This window comes from Marmota flaviventris, chromosome 5 (genome assembly GCF_047511675.1).
Source record: "Marmota flaviventris isolate mMarFla1 chromosome 5, mMarFla1.hap1, whole genome shotgun sequence".
Classification (NCBI taxonomy): Eukaryota; Metazoa; Chordata; class Mammalia; order Rodentia; family Sciuridae; genus Marmota; species Marmota flaviventris.
The window spans coordinates 74,181,179-74,201,541 of NC_092502.1; the positions used below are offsets into that span (position 1 = coordinate 74,181,179).

The 20,363-nt window shown below is 36.0% G+C and overlaps 1 protein-coding gene across 1 annotated transcript in view; it reads right to left on the minus strand.

Annotated features, from left to right (window-relative positions):
- Camk4 (calcium/calmodulin dependent protein kinase IV) overlaps positions 1–20,363 on the minus strand; it is a 232,310-nt gene that overhangs the window by 51,644 nt on the left and 160,303 nt on the right. The window contains exon 5 of the mRNA XM_027927740.2: positions 12,920–12,992. Within this exon, the coding sequence (XP_027783541.2) occupies positions 12,920–12,992 (73 nt within the window). The remainder of the gene's footprint in view (positions 1–12,919; positions 12,993–20,363) is intronic.

Sequence of the window (20,363 nt, forward strand, 5' to 3'; positions counted from 1 at the left end):
TCTATTTATTGTAATATAAGTTTTCAAAATAATTTCTAAGTATCTTTTGTATTTTTGTAGTGTCTGTTGCGATATTTCCTTTTTCATTTCATATGTCAGTAATTTGAGTTTTCTCTCTCTTTCTCTTCATTAGCATGGCTAAGAGTCTGTCAATTTTATTTTATTTTTTCAAAGAACCAACTTTTTGTTTTGTCAATTTTTTTCAATTGTTTCTTTTGTTTCAACTTCATTGATTTCAGCTCTGTCTTATACTGCTTTTGGTGTTGATTTCTTCTTGTTTTACTAGGGCTTTGAGATGAATATTAAGTCATTCATTTGTTAACTTTTTCTTCTTTTTAGGAATAAACTCCATGCAATGAACTTTGCTCTTACTACTGCCTTCATAGTGTCTCAGAGATTTGGATATATTGTATCTGTATTCTCATTCACCTCTAAGAATTTTTTTAATCTCCCCCTTGATGTCTTTTGCAACCCATTGTTCATTCAGTAGCATATCATTTAGTCTCCAGGCATTGGAGTAGCTTTCATTTTTTATTTTATCATTGATTTTTAATTTCATTCCATTATGTTCTGATAGAATGTAGGGTAGTATCTCTCCTTTTTTTTATATTTGCTGGGAGTTGCTTTGTGGCATAATATATGATCTATTTTTAGAGAAGGATCCATGTGCTGTTGAGAAGAATGTGTATTTGCTTGTTAAAGGATGAAATATTCTATATATGTCAGTTATAGAGGAAGGCACAGAGTTTCAAACCAAAGGAAGGCACAATCTCTTCAATGAGATAATATCAGAAAAATTTCCAAACATGAAGAATATTGGAAAATCAAATACAAGAGGCTTCCAGGACACTAAATGTACAAAATTACAACAGATCTACACCAAGGCACATTATAATGAAAATGCCTAGCATACAGAATAATACAGAATAATGATAGAATCTTAAAGGCCACAAGAGAGAGAAATCAGATCACATATAGGGAGAGACCAATTCATATCTCAGCAGATTTTTCAACCCAGAACGCTCAAAGCCAGGAGATCCAGCCTCTGAAAGAAAATGGATGCCAACCAAGAATCTTATATCCAGCAAAATTAAGCTTTAGATTTGATGGTGAAATAAAAACCTTCCATGATAAACAAAAGTTAAAATAATTTACAACTAGAAAGCCTGCACTAGAGAACATCCTCAGCAAAATATTCCATGAAGAGGAATTTAAAAACAACAATGAAAATCAGCAAAGAGAGGTATTACACTAAATGAAAAACTAATGAGAGGAGAAACCGAGTCAAGTTAATAATCAAAAATAAACAAAAATGGCTGGGAATACAAATCATGTCTCAATAATAACTCTGAATGTTAATGGCCTAAACTCTCCAGTCAAAATACATAGACTTGCAGATTGGATTTTAAAAAAGACCCATCAATATGCTGCCACCAAGAGATTCATCTCATAGGAAAAGGCATCCATAGACTAAAGGTGAAAGGTTGAGAAATATCATATCACTCCCATGGACTGCAGAAGCAAGCAGGGGTTTCCATCCTCATATGAAATAAAGTAGACTTCAAGCCAAAGTTAATCAAAAGGGATAAAGAAGGATATTTCATACTGGTTATGGGAAACATTCATCAACAAGACATAACAATAAGAAATATATATGCCCCAAACAATGGAGCGTCTACTTTCATCAAACAAACTCTTCTCAAGTTCAAGAGTCAAACAGACCACAACTCAATACTTCTGGGTGACTTTAACACACCTCTTTCACCACTGGATAGATCTCCCATACAAAAACTGAACAAAGAAACTATGGAACTCAATAATCAGTCAATAACTTAGACTTAATTGACATATATAGAATATTCCATCCTTCAACGAGCGAATATACTTTCTTCTCAGTAGCACATGGAAATTCTTGACTAGATATTTTAATACCCTCTTACTTTGCCTCACTAATTTTTGATCCTATGCAGCTCACAGGGTGATGGTCTGCCAACAAAAGTTTCCTCCAGATCTCCTCCTTAACAGAATCACATGACCTCTTTAGCAAGTCACCTAAGCCCCTCAGGACAAGCCTCCTTCTTCCTCTTCCTCAAGCCCCAGGCCTCCCCATATGTGCTTTGTTTTCTAGTAATACCACTTTTACTCCATTAGATTCCATAAATACTTGTGATAGAAAAGGACTATTCCAGGAATTTGTTTTCTTTCATTCTGGCTGTGTGACAATTTTTCTTTAAAACCTCAATTCAGTTACAACTTCCTCTGGCAAGATTTTTCTGAATTAGTTTCCCTCTAGACATATAGAATAGCTTTCTTCTTTCTGGTACTTTTGGGTCACTTGGTGCACTGATACCCTCTTAGAGCCTTGTGTCTGTGTGTCTGCCTGCCCACTGTATTTGTGAGCTTCTTGATTTCTGTATCCTAGGGCCCAGAACAGAGTCTGGCACAGCCCAGAGGATGAGGGATGGTTGAACAGACCTGTTGACATCATCCGACATTTACAAAGCCCTGAAACAACAAAAGGTATTTAGAATGTAACCAGCAACATAATATTTTGTGCACAATAATTGGAAAATTCCTAGATATGTGGTCTAGAATTCATTGTGACTCTTTTGGGAAACAAAAGAGGCCACGTAGATAGAATTGGATGAACTTCTGATATCATTATTATAATTGCTAACAATTATGTTCAGAAACATTTAAGGAGAAAGATACTCTTCTTTCCAACCCCTGAATTTTTCTTAGCTCTCTAATTTGCCAATATTGACCTATAATTTAGAACGTAGATCATATTTCTGATCTAAACTTTCTGTCTGACAAAATATCTATGCTTTTATTGAGCACTAATCTACTATGTTTATAAACTAAAATACTAGAATATGAACAGAAATTTTGTTATTTATTTTCTGCAAACTATGATCTCTCAAATTCTTAGTAAAAATATATAACAATGTTTATGTTTTACTGGTAAAATTTTCATTATAGTGATTCAATGCTTTGAGCCTTGCATTAATTAAAATTTATTCTCTAGAAGCTAGTGTTCAAATTTGAGTAATAAGAAATCAAATTTCCCCAGGAAAAAAAATGCAAATAACATAGGAACTGACAGATTTAAAACAAATAATGAAAAAAAATCTTACTTTTTTTTGTTTTAGCCTCTCATTGCTTGACTGAACTTTCAGAACCTTTTTATTGACAGTAAACAGACAAAGCAGGAATGATAGTCACAGAAACAAGGAACAAGTGTCAGAAGCAAGCTTAGTTTTAATATCCTTAAACCTTATTGTCCCTTCACATCATACTTAATCCTGATTTAGCAATGTGCTGGTGCTAGAGATTCAGTGAAATTGAATTTTTGGAAATTTGTGGGACGAGAATCTTTTTATCTAGGAGTATGCCCTTTTTGCTATGCTCCCATGAATGGAAAATTATACCACAGAATCGTTATTAGGATATACTCAAAAGTTTATCCAGAAGGAGTTCAGTATCTTATTGTTTCAAGTAATAGGGTATACAACTAAGGTCACTGAAATATTGAGGAAATATTATTATCTTCTACAAGATATCAAATGGGAGGAAAATTTCAGGGGTGTCATTTTCCTTTTTTCCCTGCCTTCTTCAACACGAGTTATATTGCTCCTTGTAATTATGAGATAGCGAAATAAATTTCCAGCATCATGTGCTGAATAGTCTCTCTCCCTGGGTTCTCATGGTAAGTTTTCTCCCAAATTCATAAACAGCCTACCCCTCAGAATTCACCAGGCAGCATCAGTAGTTGCCCATGCCCTAGAGGCAAGACAGTGCCTCTATGGAGTTCTGGCATTTTCTATCTTTCTATAAGAGCTCCCCTGACAAGGAATAAGAAGTCAGAATGGGAGATAGCTTTAACCTGTTAAATCATATAAAGCTCAACGATACTAATGCTTTTTAAATGTATAAATGTTACCAAGCACAATACTTAGTACTAAATACAAATGGTTATTTTTATTAGTGTTGCTTCTCTTACTTTGATTTTCATTGACCTATAGAACCATCTCATGTACTTTAGTAGACAATGAACATTTTAGAAAACTCTTTTAATAAAAATAAGAACTTTGACAATTTATTTTTGTATTTTAATAACTTCCTGTAGAATTTGTTAAGCTATAGACTCTCTCACTTTTAAACTCACGTTTTTTGTTTTTGTTCTTTTTCCCATACTGAGGATTGAACCCAGGAACACTCTATACTGAGCCACATCCCCAGGCTTTTTTTTTTTTTTTTTTTCTTTTGAGATAGGGTCTCACTAAGTTCCTCAGGCTGACTTTGAACTTGAGGTTCCTTCTGCTTCAGTCTCTGGAGTTGCTGGGATGATAGATGGGCACCATTGTGCCTGACTAAAGTCACCCCTTTATCGTCCACTTTATGATGCTGAGATTCGAAACCCAAGTCACATTTTCCTTACCTGCTGACTCCCTGTTTGATTTGTCATAAGAGGGCATGAGGGAGAAAGGGTGGGAGGCTGGAGGGGGATGAAAGGAATTTCTCCTTTCTGTTTGCTTTTGGAGTCTGTTTTTCTGCTAGTTATTCCCATGTGACTCTAAAACACTCCTTCACCTTGCAGGGGAGGGTCCTTCTGTGGCTGCTGTTGATTTTAGTTTGTGTTTTTCTCCAAGGCTCATGGGGACAATGCCACTGCCCCTCCTCAGTAACACGGCTCCATTGGCTGGGAGGAGGGGCATCGTCCTCAGAGATCTGCATTCCAGGCACACGGATTCTTCTGAGCTCAGTGACACCAGCACCACAGAGTGAGTCCTCATCATAGCTCCACAGAACCTCATCATAGCTCCACAGAACATCTCCTTCAGTCTTGTCAGTTTTAATATTCTCAACCTCTTTGTTTGGTTTCCCCAGAACGAGTGGGGCTGTTTCCTGACACTGCCACTTCTACAATAGTTTACAGATCCCCTTTGCCCTTTCAGTTCTTCAATATCCATCCATTCTCTAAGAAGTGAAATCTGTTTGTTTCTTAGGGGAAGAGTTATAGACTAAAAACATTTTTTACCCAAAGATCTTTTGCTATTTCATCTTTTCCTGATTCCTTATATCATATTCATTTCCTGCTTTTCTTTGATGTTCAAATATCATATCATTTTTTAATAATTTTAAAGGGTTCAGTGCTTCTGTTCAGTGCTTCTGTTTGCAACTCTTCACCGCCATATCACAATGCTAACACTATTCTAACCAAAAATCTATGTGATGTGATAGAAGAAACATTTAATAGTTCTCCTCAATTACTCCCTTGTACTGTTTGTACATATGTATATGTTTATTTATTTATTGTTCCTGGGGATTGAACCCAGGGGTGCTTAACCCCTGAGCCACATGCCCAGCCCTTTTTATTTTTATTCTGAGACAGGATCTTGCCAAGTTGCTTAGGGCCTTGCTAAGTTGCTGAGGCTGGCCTTGAATTTGTGATCCTCTTGACTCAGCCTCCCGAGGTGCTGGGATTACAGGTGTAGGCCATTGTGCCCAGCTACTTACTTCTATTTCTTAAAAAAAACATTTATTACTATAGACCATATGTACAAGTTTCTCTGGGCTCCAAACTCTTGCCTTTAAAATCAAGACATCCCGAAGAGAACTGTAGCTAAAACAGAGAGAAGAAAAGCTGTACCATTGGTGGGAAAGTGAGAGGGATGAGGACATCTGGAGTACAGAGGCAGAGCAAGGTATTATTCGACTGGAGGTCGAAGCAGCAGCAAGAGATGTCAGAGGAGATTTCCACAGTTATTGCTACAAGTCTTTGGAAAATTGTGACATTGTGTTAGGGCAAGATGACCCTTCCAGAATGTCCAGAGTGACCTGGACTGTTTGACTTGGGACTACAGGAATTCATTTCAAGAAATAATACGCAAGAAGGCTTAAGAATCTGCCTTGAAAGGCTAATAGAATGAATTCAGATCCAAAGGGGAAATCGCCTTTTAATTCACTTTAAAAACTTCTGCAAATACTATTGAAGGCCCGCAAATTAGAAGTTGCAAGGTTATGTTGGATAAATACTGTAAAATACACGGGGCAAGAACTGGGATGGAGTGGGGAGTGAGGGGTAGATTGTGAGATATGTTGCAGAGGAAGCATAATCATACCTGCAACATACTTCTACCAAACTTTTTCAATCTTTAAGCTTTCTGCTTCTGTGCTTTCAACAACCAGCCTAGATATAGCCTTATAACTGTGTGATTTGGAAAAATGTGAGATGTATCACTGATTACTTTGAGTTCCCAACTGTCCCATTTTTTTGAGCTATCTATAGCTTTGTAGTTGACAATAAACTGTTTTATAAATGTCAGCCATTTCTCACAAGTTTAAAATTGCCTTGTTTTCTACCTGTGAAATTCTTAGAGATATTATTTTAATTTAAAAAAATTAACCCTTAGTTGCAGTAACTAGAGAAAATTTGATTTTTCTAAAGCTTTTTTCAAAGACTGCTTGCCTTAAATGTGATAGCCTAGTTTCTAAATAGGAGCTTTGTGAGTAGGTAAAATCACATTTAAAAATATAGGAATTGGCAGAAGATTAATCCATTTATCTTTGCAGACCTGGAATAGGTTCCTCTGTTCTATGTGGAACACTCCTATCTGGAGCATTTTTGCTTACACATTTTTTTTTCTTAATTGGTGTAACTCTGAGAGGTGGAAAATCTGATGCTGAAAACATGCATGTCTCATTTACTGAATGGGAATAGAGTTTTCTCTGTTAGCTGCCTGAGGATCACAAATTAAAGAATGCTCACTGTGATAATCAAAAGAGTCAAGAGCTGATCTAAATGAATGGAGGCAACCAGCACAAACATACTAAAGAAGGTGAGTTTTGACTTATAGGAAAAGAATGAAATGATAATACGGGAGCAGAAAAATAATTTCACGAGTGGGAACAAGTTATAACACTTTGCTTTATATAAAGTGAATAGGAATGTGATAGTAAAGATTCAATCTATGTGTCATCATCTAGGAAGATAAGCTAGATGGTAGCTATCTTGTAGTGCTTTGATTATTTTCATTTACTTGCTCAGTAAATATTTATTGAGCATTTACTTTCCTCAGGTACTCTTTTAGTGACTGGAAATATGAGAGAACTACACAAAATTCCTACTTTATGGAGTTAGATACAGAGCACCAAACATGGACAAAATAACGTATACTTTCAAATAATTGTGTCAGTGACAATAAATCATGGTAAAAGAATTGAGGGTGGCTTGGAGGTAATGGTAGGCACTATTTTAGAGTGGTCAGAGAACATCATTCTAGAGAGGTGACACTTCAGTAAAGAGCAGAAAGAAATAAGCAAGCAAGTTAAAAAAAGATGTAAACAAATGTGATTGCAGGCACAGAAACAAGGACCTTGAGACAAGGATGAACTTTGATCTCTCTGAGGGTCAGAAAAAAGCAAAGCAAAACAAAACGTAAAACTCAAGAAACAAACAAACAAACAAAAACAAAAGCCAGTGTGACTCAAGCACAGAAAAGGAAAGTGAAAATTGTTTGCAGTGAGATTGAAATGGCAGAAAGAAACCTGGATGTGGAAGATAATCCAAGATATGTTAAGAAATTCTGATTTTATTCTATTTTTATTTTCAGGGGTGGGGAGGCTGGGGATTGAACTCAGCGGCACTAGACTACTGAGCCACATCCCCATCCCTATTTTGTACTTTATTTAGAGACAGGGTCTCACTGAGTTGCTTAGTGTATCGCTTTTGCTGAGGCTGGATTTGAACTCACGATCGTCCTGCCTCCACCTCCCAAGCTGCTGGGATTACAGGTGTGCACCACCATGCCTGCTCTATTTTTGATGGTATGCTATTGGTGGTAAAAGCATGGAAATGGTCCAGTTGATTTATGATTTTTGGCAGGGAGTTATTGGGACTAACTTCAAACTTGCAATCTTTCTGTCTTGTCCTCCTGACCCACTGGGATTATGGGTGTGTGCCACCATGTTTGGCAGATTTGTGATTTAAATAATAACTCTGAATGATACAAGGGGAATGGACTTTAGTTAACGGATGTAAGTTGACCATTAGAAGGTTTTGCAGCATTATGAACAGGAGAGGATGGGGACTAAAACCAAGGGTTAGTAAAGATGAGGAAAAAAATGGTCAAATTTATGTTGTGAATTGCAGATTATTGAGATGTGAGGTAAACAAATGGAGAGTGAATTCTAGAATTTTAGCCAACAATTGTTGCATGATAGCAACATTCACCAAGATGAAAGAGATTGAAAGAACCTTGTAAAAGTTCTACACTTGTATCAGTGAATGAGAAAATAATTATATACATCTACTGTAAAACAGCTTGACTTATAAAGAATATGGAAGTATGGGAATGTGGGGAATGACTTAGATGTCCATAGAAAGGTTAGTTCTTACATGATAAATAATTAGGGCTTCCGCCAAAATGAAATCATACCCCAAGTGTCTTTATGGTAAACAACATACTATTATTCAAAAATGCACCCAGAATGAATTTGGTAGTGTCTCCCTTTCTATTTCATGCAATAATTTGGGGGGCATCAGCATTAGTTCTTCTTTAAAGGTCTAGTAGAATTCATTGGAGAATCAGTGCAGTCCCAGGATTTTCACTGTTATAAGGCTTTTTATTATTGCTTCTATCTCATTGCTTATTATTGATCTGTTTAGTTTTTCTATATCATCCTGATCAATTTTGTAGGCCATATGTGTTCAGAAATCTATCCATTTTTTCTATGTCTTTCATTTTATTGGCATAGAAGTTGTCAAAGTAGTCCCTAATGATCTTAGGATTTCAGGCATATCTGTGGTGATATCTCCTTTTTCATCTCTTTTCTTGATTTGGGTTTTTTTCTCTCTCTAGTGGTTATTTTGGCTAAGAGTTTATCAATCTTATTATCTTTTCAAATAATTAAAATTTTGTTTCATTGATTCTTTGTATTATTTTTTTAAATTTTCTATTTCATTAATTTAGCATCTATCTTAATTATTTCCTTTCTTCTACTGATCTTAGAAATAATTTCCTTGTTTTTCTATAACCTTGAGATGTATTGTTGGGTTGTTTATTTGTTGATTTTTTTAACACAGGTACTAACAGCTATGACCTTTTCTCTTAGAATTACATCATTTTTTCCCACAGATTCTGGCATATCTCTACTCTCATTTGATTCTAAGAATTTTTATATTTCTCCTTTAATTACCTTCATTGTCCCTTCTTTGTTCAAATCTGCTGTATTCAATCTCTATGTGTGTATGTAATTTCTATGTTTTTTTATTGCTGTTAATTTCTAATTTCATCCCATTATGCTTTGATAAGATACAAGGAATTATATTGATTTTTTTGGTATTTATTGAGAGTTGATTTGTGTCCTAAAATATGGTATGTTTTGGAGAAGTTTCCATAGGCAGCAGAGAAGTAAGAAAATTCAGCTGTCTTTGGGTGAAATATTCTATAGATATCTGTTAGGATCATGTGATTTATATTTATTTAGTTCTGAAGAGTCTTCAATGATTTTGTATTTGGATGAATGTAACTATTGGTGAGAGAAGTATGTTGAAATGACTCAATATTATTATACTTGAGTTTCTGAGTATTCATATTGAATAGTATTTGTTTTATGTAATTACATGCACCAACATTTAGGGCATAAATATTTATTTTCATTATATCATCTTGTTAGATTGTTCCCTTTACCACCATGAAGTGACCCTCTTTGTTTCAAAAGACCTTCAAAATTTGCTTTGTTAGATATGAAAGCAGCTATACTGCTTACTTTTGGTCTTCATTTCTATGGAATATTCTTTCCATCCTTTCACTCTTGGCCAGTGGATTTCTTTGCTTGTAATATGAGTCTTTTGCAAACAACATATGGTTGGATGTTGTTTTTTAATCCACAATGCCAGCCTGACTTCTAATTAAAGAATTGAGACCATTTACATGCAGTGTTATTACAGAGAGATATGTATTATTACCAACCATTTTAGAATGCAGTGAAAAATCAGGAATGGAGAGGAACATGAATAATTAGTAGCAGCAAAAAAATACTAGAAGAGATAGTAGCAAAAGGTATGTTTAATGTGTCAGACTCACTCACAAGAAATAACTGCCCTTTTCCCTTTGAGAGCACTGAATCCTAACCTCTAGACAACCAGCCTTTTCCCTTTGAACAGCCCCTTCTTCCCCATCCCAGGCTGGTTCCATTGGCCACTTTTATTACAAAATTCCCATCCTGTTTACAATTGGTTGGATGAGGGAAGGATGCTTGGATAGAGTTGAATTAATCCAAATGTAGCTTTTGTCTTGAAATTTGGAGTTAAGTAATATTTACATCCATTTTGAGTTTTTATTGTAATATGCTAACACAAGAATGTTATGTTGATCATATGTCCCTTTGTTGAGTCTGAGAAGAAGAGAAATTTGGGGAAGAGAGAAGAGGAAAGCAGATAATGAGACTGAGACAAACAAACAAACAAACAAACAGTAATGGGAGAACAGAGTCCTGACTACTGTCCAGGCTGCCTGGCCAGGATTCTTCACATAACTTGTGTCTTTGCAATAACCCCCACCTGATTGTCTGCGTGCTATTGTTAGGTGCACTGACAGGCACACTAGAAGCTCTCAGAACAATTATTATTCTGAAGATTACCCCATCCTGAAATATCTTGCCAGTAGAATGTCATATGGGGAGGAGGGTGGCAGCCTGAGGGGCAACTGTCCCTCTCCTATCACATTCCTTGATCACTGTCTCATGTAGTATCAGAGCATAACACACTTTTGTCCCAGGAAGAAAAATAATCTGTCTGAAAAATAGTATGTGATAAAATTTAAAACATATTCAAGTACATGACTGGTCAGGTAAATTACAAATACACATACATGGCATGTTGAGTCGAGCATTGATGACCTGTTATAACTTTATATTCATACAAAGTTTTCAACACACTTTTTAAAAAAAGCTTTGTATTGGTATAATATATAGAGAGGACAGTAAACAAAGCCTATTGACTTTTCACAACTGCACTTATCTGTGCAATCAGCACCCAGATCATGGAACACATTATCACACAATTGTTTTTATTTATTTTAGTACTTAGGAAATAGGAATATTTGAATAGATTTACAATATCAGTTATATCTTTAAATGAATATTCTGAATCTGAAAATTCTTCACCTATTTTGCCCTCTTTATTGAAACATTTCTGTGACTTCCTTACATTGTCTCAATTAATCTTTTCCACAACACTGTTAGGTTGAATGTTTGTGCTTATTTTATAAGAGGAATTTGAGGCTCAAAGGTATTTAGTGATGTGTCAATGCACATATGTCTATAAATTGAACTCAGTTCTGTTTGACTCTCAAAGTACCCTTAACGGCTGCCTGCCAGATTTGGACAAAGTGATGTGGGTCATAGCCATATGTTTATTTGAATAGATAAGCTATGGTGAATAATAGTAGGGAAAAGTGTAGTTTTAAAATGGGTATTTAAGAGGTACATGAACTACCACTATTGAAATAAGAAGTGACAAAATAAAAATAGGGATTGCAAGAGATGATTCTAGACTTACATATTTAAGAACAGAAATTGGAAGCAAATAGAAGTGTTTTTTTTTTTTAAATTCTATGCCAGAAACATTCATAGCATGATGAGGAATAGGATTAGGTTTATGGACGTTTGAAGGAAGATTCAAATGAAGTTGGAAAGGTAAATGGGAGAAGAGAAGGGAATGGAAGAGTTGAAATCATTCACAAGTTTGCAAGTCTAGGAAACTAGGGTGATAAAAAAAAAAAAAAAAACAACCTTGGAATGAAGTGGCATAGTGAGAATATGAACTTGATATTCGATACTCATATATTTAGGAGCCGTGTTGTTCCTTCAAATGTAAAAATTTGTGGCATCCTTTCCAGTGTTGTTTACTCTTATTTCAAACTTTTTTATTCCTCACTATAGCAAAAAGACCTAATACTTTTACAGGAAGGTGTTATTTGGAAAGACTGAGCTATAAAGTAAGTTAAACCTGATGTTGATAGTTCAATAATGGATTTGGTTAGAACATATACACTGGTAATTTCTATGGCTCTATGCAAATGTTGTGAAACTTGATTCTTCTTTTCATGATTGGTGTGTAAGCTAGTTAGATATCAGGGTCCCTCCCTGGTCCCCTCCTCCCTCCTACCCTCTGTTTCTCTTTCCCTTATTTCCTTTCTCCTTTCTTTGCTCCCTTGGTTTTTGCTGTGGGTATAATAGGACATGTGCTTGTATCACTGGCTGATTTGAATTTTAGTTAGATAACTAACTCTGAATAATATCCTCTATTTTGATTCTGGCCATATTTTATATATTTGGCTTTTTAAATGATTATGATATCCATCCTCCCTTGGGCTCTGTTCTCTTTGTTCAGGAAAAAAAAATTGTTTTGGGTTCATACTCAGTAAATGAATTACCAAGGTGTCCTAGCATGTGTTAGACACCATTAAACATATGGGAAGGTTTTAACCAGCGTAGTCTGTTTTATCTAGGCAAATATTTCCCGATATCCAAACAAGCTTCTCAAAATTACATATATGTAAATGTGTATATATTTGCTTCTATCATAACTTGGTAAAATTCATATCCAGTGTAAATTTTTAATTTGTATTTCTTCCTTGGAAAAAAATAAAATTGCCACATTTTTTTCCCCTCCTAATTCAGTCATTTCTCATCTTGATGAAAAATCAATCATCTTTATGCTCCAGGGTCTATATTTATCTCATCCAACCTTTCTCCACTTCCACACCAAATTAAAAAATGATGAAACAAGAAGGAAACAAACTCAAGAAATGGGGAAGCTTATTACAGTCTGTGCTTCTTAACTGACGATTCTGTAAAACAAAGAGGTGATGAAGAGCCAAGCACGGGGTTGCTGTTATTTCTTACTTACAGCGACTGCCTCCAAGATCTGTTTGACGGCATTTGCAGCGTCTCGCTCACTATAATATCCCTTTTCCACAATCCTAAAAAAAACACGAAATGCTTCTCAGACACATACATTTAGTTGAATAGATGTTAAGAGAAGTTAATTAAATCAATGTCAAAGAAGATACATCTAAACAATTGCTACAAGCTACCGTAACACCAGGGAGAGAGAGACCCATAAACTGGCACTCTAAACATTTTACTTTGTTTAGGAAAATGAAAAACATTTATTTTGCCTCAGCTTAAACTGTCCATCCTATTTAAGGAGGAAAAAAAAAAGTCCATCTTGTTTAAACTTTATATGGTGAATTATTTTAAACATTCCAAGTTGATATTATAAGATGAAACATTCCAAGAGAATTGCCACACAGCTTTAACAATGATTTATTCTAGGCAGTCTTGTTTTATCTGTTGGCTTAAATAAATATCTATTTCATTTTGCATCCTCCTTTATTATTTCAAAGAAAATGTCAGACTCATAACTTTATGCCTAAATAGTTGAGGCATCTTTAAAAAATGAGATATTTTAAAGTCATAATCGTAATGAAAATATCATACCCATAAGTTATAATTCCTTAATATCATCAAATATGTAGTATTTTAAGTTTCAAATAAAGCTTTGGTGAATAGACTAACTAGCCTAATCATGAATTGGAAAATTTGTAGTCTTGTAACGAAAATATCATATAGACAGGATTTTCAAGAACCACTTAATAATCATCTCCTGAATATTATTATTATAATCTAGTTTCTCACTTTATTTAACCTAATGTACCAAAATCATCCAAAAAAGTACAAAGATGGGAAGGGATATTCCCTCTCACTCTCATTCTTTGAAAAGATGATGCAAAAAATTCAATTATTTAATTTTCCAATCCAGTTATTTAGAACATTGGCAAGAAACACTGACATCATCTTTTTTAAAGGTTGAGAGACAAAATATCCCTCCTCATCTTTTTATTTATTTATTTTTGGACACTGTTATGCATTAGGTTAAATAAAGTGAGAATGTGGACTATAATATTCAGGGGATGGTTATTAAGTGGTTGCCTGAAAATCCTGTCTGTATGATATTTTTCTTACAAAACTGCAAATTTTCTAATTCATGATTAGGTTAGTCTACTCACTAAAACTTTAACTGAAATAACATCTTGAACTACACTTTCTGAACATTTAAAAATTAAGTATGAGAGAAAAGAAAAAGAAAGACTATTGTGACAGAGTAAGTGGAGTACTCTGACTGCCATTACATCACGTTCTGCATTTTGCTCTAAATATAGACTTTGTGATACATCCATCAACTAGCACAAGTGCAATTAGCATCTCCTCTGTGCATTGGACCTGCAGCCTTGGGAGCTTGGCTTTCTGTAGTCTTGTTAAAGGAGAAGAATTTTTATAAAAATGATGGAAAAGGCTGACTGATGGTTAACTTCCTTTTCAAACATTCCTTCTCTCCAGAAGATAAAATTGTTTATTTCCAAGCCTGCAGAAGAAGAGTGTGGATTTTTCCCATAGTCACTTACCCAGGCTAGAGCTTTACTACAAGTGCTGCATCCTGGGGTAATGCTCATGTCTTAGTCTATGCAAATGGCACATCTTGGAGTTAACAGAGCCAATCTGCAGAACAATGAGTCATTTCCCCACATTGTCTATTAAATGAACAGTTCTTTGTGGGCATAAATGTCATTTGTAGAGGCGATGCTTCATTCAGTAGAAATTTCTCTCTATATTTTGGTTTATTATGCAGTCTTAAGCTTTGACTTAGATGTGGTATTTGTATATGTTTATTTGGCTATAATTTAGGGCTAAATGTCTATTATAGACTAAATGTTTCTGTAGCCCCGAACATCATATATTGAAACCTGATCACCAATGCACTAAGCACTAGTAGCAGAGGCAGAGACTTTGGGAGGTGAGTAGGTCATGAGGGTGGGGCCCTCACGAGTGGAAATAGTGCACTTCTAAAAGAGGCCTCAAAGTGCTGCCTTCCTCTATGTGTCATATGGGAACACGTGAGGAAAGCATCATTTTTTAACCAGAAAGCATCCTTTCACCAGATATTGAATTTGATGGCACCTTGATCTTAGTCTTCCTGGCCTCAGAATTGTGAGAAATAAACTTCTGTTGTTTATAAGTCACCCAGTCTGAGGAATTGTGTTACAACAACATTAACGAATGAAGGCCTTTATTCTAGAACATGCTCTTGAGTGAATGCCTAGGGATGTACTGGATGTAGGAATGAATTTTCTTGGGAGTTGTTTTCAGGTAGAATGGAGGGAAGAATAAGTATATAAAAATAATTACTGGAAATTTCACTAATTTCCCTCAAAATGTGCTAAATTCATAAAATAATTTGTCTAATTATAAAGAAGATGCACTCCAACAGTCATGCCCATTCATTATTTTATTTGATAAATATTATGGAGTGACTATTATGCACTGGGTACTCAGTAGTGAATAAGATATGGTCTCTTCACTCCTGGGGTTTCTTCTGGTATAAGTGGGTAGACAACAATCAACACGGTATGCTAAATGCTGTTACAGAAGCATTAGGGAACAGTTTAAGAGCTGAGAAAAGGCAGTAATCTTCTGGAGGCCTCCTAGGGTAGATGAAGAATTCCAGAAATTGCTCAGTTTTGGCCTGAAGTGTATAGAAGTTTCCCAGACACGGGAAGAGTGGAAATTGAGGCTGGGAACAGGTGAAAAAGAGAAGCATGAGATCAGGCAGGAGAAAAATTGTTTTGAAAAAAAATAAAAGAGAACAAGACTACAGTGAGAGTTCAAGCATGAAGGTAGGATGTCAACATTCATCAATATTTTGGACTGTCTAATGTGAGCCAGGTACTTGCTGGATATAAAAAGATTTGGCTCTTCGCCCAGGTGAGACCACAAAATGTAAAGAAAGCAAAGTTATAAACAACAACAACAAAACATTATCACAGATATGATACAGGTTATAATTGTGTTTGTGCACTGGGTTTGGAGCAGGTATTGGTTGATTCTGTAGTGAGAAACAACATCCCTAAAGCAGGTATGTGGAGCAAGGACACCAAATTGAACACCTTCCTGACTTTATCTCAGTGCACACTCCATACACATAGGTCATTGGAGGGTGATTAGAAAGATCAATAGAAGTGAACTTCTCAATTCACCAACATAAGTTTATAACTTAGAACTATGACTATAGGTGAAGTTACTAGTGACTGATCAAAGGAAAATAAAGTCTTACAATCCTTTTCTGTCCATTTAGGTCACATGATGCATAGCAGGTATGTTTGTTCAATACCTTGGGCAGGACGCTGAAGTAACATTCTCAGTCTTTGCAAAAAACCATTGGTTGGGGGCCGGAGTTGTGGCTCAGTGGTAGGGCGCTTACCTAGCATGTGCAAGGCCCTGGGTTTGATCCTCAGCGCCACATACAAATAAATAAATAAAAATAAAAAGGGATTGTGTCCAACTACAATTAGAAAATATAATAATAATAAAAGAAAGACCATTGCTTGGATCAGTCAGCAGATCCTCACTGTGAGCCTTGCTCTTGGTAGACAGTCAATAAATACTTTTGCATCAATACTAACCACCAAGTGAATGGATGTCAGAAACATTTCAGACCATAAACATCTGGACAATTCTTTACCTAATTCCTTATCATGGCAGAACAAAAGCACTAGACTTGGAAGTAATCACCACCACAAGTGCCTTGGCTGTGGCTCCCGAGGGAGAACAGCCACATCCATGCTTCTAGAAGGTGAATGCAGAAAGCAGAAGGGTTATTTCTGGACTTTGATATAAACTCAGTACTATATAGTTTTAGATAATACTATAATAACATGCATCTTTTTCAAAACTTAAAGTAAATTATATCAAAGTGACTTAAATTCAGCAAAATAGAGTATTTATGTTGTAAAAGTAATACAATAATTCCTTCACACAATTTGGCTGGCATTTTAAAAAATTGTCAATTAAATTGAACTATGGATAGATGGTCAAGGATTTATAACCTTATATGAAAGATACTAGCAACTGATTTTTAGAAGCAATGAAGGTATGCAATCATTGTAGGGATTTTTAAAGCTATAAAAATAGGGAGATAATTTTGGTTGGTATTTTTATTTTTTCTATTTAAACATAGCAATTGCTATATTTACTTTCATTTCCTCTTCATGATTTGTAAAATAGTACAAAAGCAGTTAAGATGATACCAGCATCTTAAGATCAATTTCAAATGCCTGGGGTCATGTAATTTACCTCTATGCCACAGAGTTCCACAGCTTTCCACTGTGGGCTGATCTAGAAGGCTCAGTGTTAAAGCAAATGTCTCCCAGGATTTTAATCAAGACACTGACCCATAACCAAAGGTCTTAAAGTTAGCATACTATGGTGATACAGCCACATCAATGTTTATAGCAGCTCAATTCACAATTGCTAAGCTATGGAACCAGCCTAGTTGCCCTTCAAGAGATGAATGCATTTAAAAAATGTGATTATATATATATATATATATATATATATATATATATATATATATATACATACACACACACACACATATATATACATACATACACAAACACATAATTAAATATTACTAAGCCATAAAGAAAAATGAAATTATGGCATTTGCAGCTGAAACTGGAGACTATCTGCTAAGTGAAATAAGCCAATCCCCCAAAACCAAAGGCCTAATGTTCTCTCTGATATGTTAACACACAATAAGGGGGAGGGAGGGAAGAATAAAAGTTCATTGGATTAGACAAAGGGGAATGAAGAGAAGGGATGGGATGGGAATAGGAAAGACAGTGGGATGAATCAGACTTAACTTTCCTATGTTCATACATGAATACACAACCAGTGAAACTCCACATCATGCACAACCACAAGAACGGGATCCTAATTAGAATAAATTATATTCCATGTATGTGCAATATGTCAAAATACACCCTACTGTCATTCGTGTATATTTAAAAAGAAAAGAAAAAAAAAAAACTGACCCTAAAAGCTGTCTGGGGAGCCCCATTCTGCAGTCGTCCACAGGTTCTGTGGGGACAGCACATTTTCCTAGCCTTCTCACTGCAATCCTCCGGCCTCCATAGGCCTTTTTCCTCTGGTACTGTGCCTTTTACTTTCACTGCTTGCCACACAAGTCTCTTCTCCTCAGTTGGTCTGTTTTCCTTCTCATCATTTTAAACTTGTAGGATAAGAAAACATGTATGCGTAATGCCTGTTTCTCTCCAAGGGTCTGCTTTAATACGTGACTCTTGTGCATTTGCTTCGACACACTAATTGCCGCAAATTGAATTGAGCACATCTCCATCCAGGCAGTCAGCACAGGCCCTGCAGCTGAGAAGCTCTAATCTGATCATATCCTGAGGCCCCCAGACTTCCTGGCATGCAGATTAGGAAGTGTACTGCTCTGTCCCCTAATCGCAGCATTTGCCCAAATGGCTGCGTTATTACATGATTGTAGGCTTAAGTGGGAAAGACTTGGTCTGATGAGAATGTGTACTAAGGACCAAATGTCAGAGGATAGAAGCCCCAAAGTAAATTTTCAGAAAACAAGTCTTAAGGCTGCCACTACACTATAATGTTGCCACATACAAAATTATACTTAATTAATTCAGCAGTACCTGTATAAGTCTACCCACTCCTCTATAAGTTTCAGTTAATGCTTTTTCTCATTTCATTGACAGTATTTTTGTTTTGCTTTTTTTCTCTAAGAAACTTTCTCATGAAGTGCTAAACTCATATATGTTTTTTAAAAATTTATGTTTCAAAGGTGCTGCTTGTACCTGTTATATTGAAAGCTAGGGAGGGTGTCAGGGATGGTGGATCAATGTGTGTGCTGGCTAGGGAGTTGCTGTACAGGAGAAATAAGAAACCAAATCAAATTGTAGACCTTGGAATGGGCCTAAAGGATTCCTAGTCCAATTCTCTCATACTATAAATGAAAAGGTTGACCCAAAGACTTTATATAAATTGCTGAAGAGCCGGCTGTTTATTCAATCATTCACTTGACAAATATCTTACAACTGCTTGCTTTCTGCCTAGCCCAACATTTGAAATGGGGATTGAAAAACCATCCTTACCCTGGCCAGTGTGCTATGCTTTTGGATATCACTTTGCTACAGAAGATTTGTCCTTCTACCTTCTAGCTGCTAATTTTCAGTTTCTCATGTAAGATTTAGTTCAAAAGATTCTATTCCTCTCTGAACCCATTTCAGACTCCTTGCACAGTTTCTATATCTCAATTAGAGCAATGATCAGCCCCACATGAATATTTGGAGCCAAACTTGGGGCCAAGTACCAGCAAATGCAAAGTACATTATGATATGTCTTTTGGATATTGATTTTTATCTTTATTTTCTCTTTTGGGTCCCCAGCCTTCACTTATTTTATTTTTATCTTTTGATATTATGGCTGTCTGCATAAGCCCCAATACACATTTTTGAAAGTTTATGGCAATATTAAAAACATTAGAATCCATAACACAGAGTTCTTTTCTCTTTTCTAGACCTTGAGTTCCTTGAGGGTGATGATAATGTACTGTGGTTAACAGGGTAGTAAGAAGAGAATAAAGTGGGTAGCAAAGTTAAAGTCCTTGGGTCAGGCTTTTCATTTACAGTATGAGAGAATTGGACTACAAATCCCTTAGGTCCATTCCAAAGTTAGAAGTTAGAACACTGGGCTGAGTACAATTTGTAAGTGGTTTTGTTCACATTTTTTTTTTAAATTATGGACTTGAATGGCAAGGAGGGAGTGGTCTTCTGGACTGACCTGATGGAATCCATGTTTTAAATGTGGAAGGGAGTGAAATTAACTTTAGTTAGGATTCTACTGCTATGAGAGGGAATGTGAAGGCTCCAAGGGCAGAAGCAATGGAAATGCAGGGAAGGGAGGACTTTGAAAGGCTCTCACAAGAAGAATTATGGGTGGAAGGAAGTAAAAGGAAGAGGGAGAAATCCATGCTGATTAGTTTAGCTGGTGAATCAGTTCACAAGGGTAGGGAAGGGAAACAAGATTAAGAGTTGAAGAAGGATGTTGGGTTCATTTGAGGACATATTAATTTACAGATGCCAAAGGAGCATTTTGGTAAAAATGCCTGGTGGATTGTTGATAGCACAGCTTCATCTCTGCTGAGAAGGCTGTCACCAGTGTGGCCCAGGCCACAGGCAAGTGTCAGATCGACCTGCAGAGAATGCAGGAAGACGGTTCAGGGAAATGTGGACCGCTAGGAGATGGAAAGGCGGAGAGGAACTCAGGATGGAGACCAGGAAGGAAACAACTGGAAAGTCAGATAAAAATCAAGGGAAACAGAAGCTGTCGAAAACTGCATGGGAGATAGGGGGAGGTGTAGCCCCATGACACAAGATGACACAGACCAGATGTGTGTCAGTTGCTGAAGACTACAC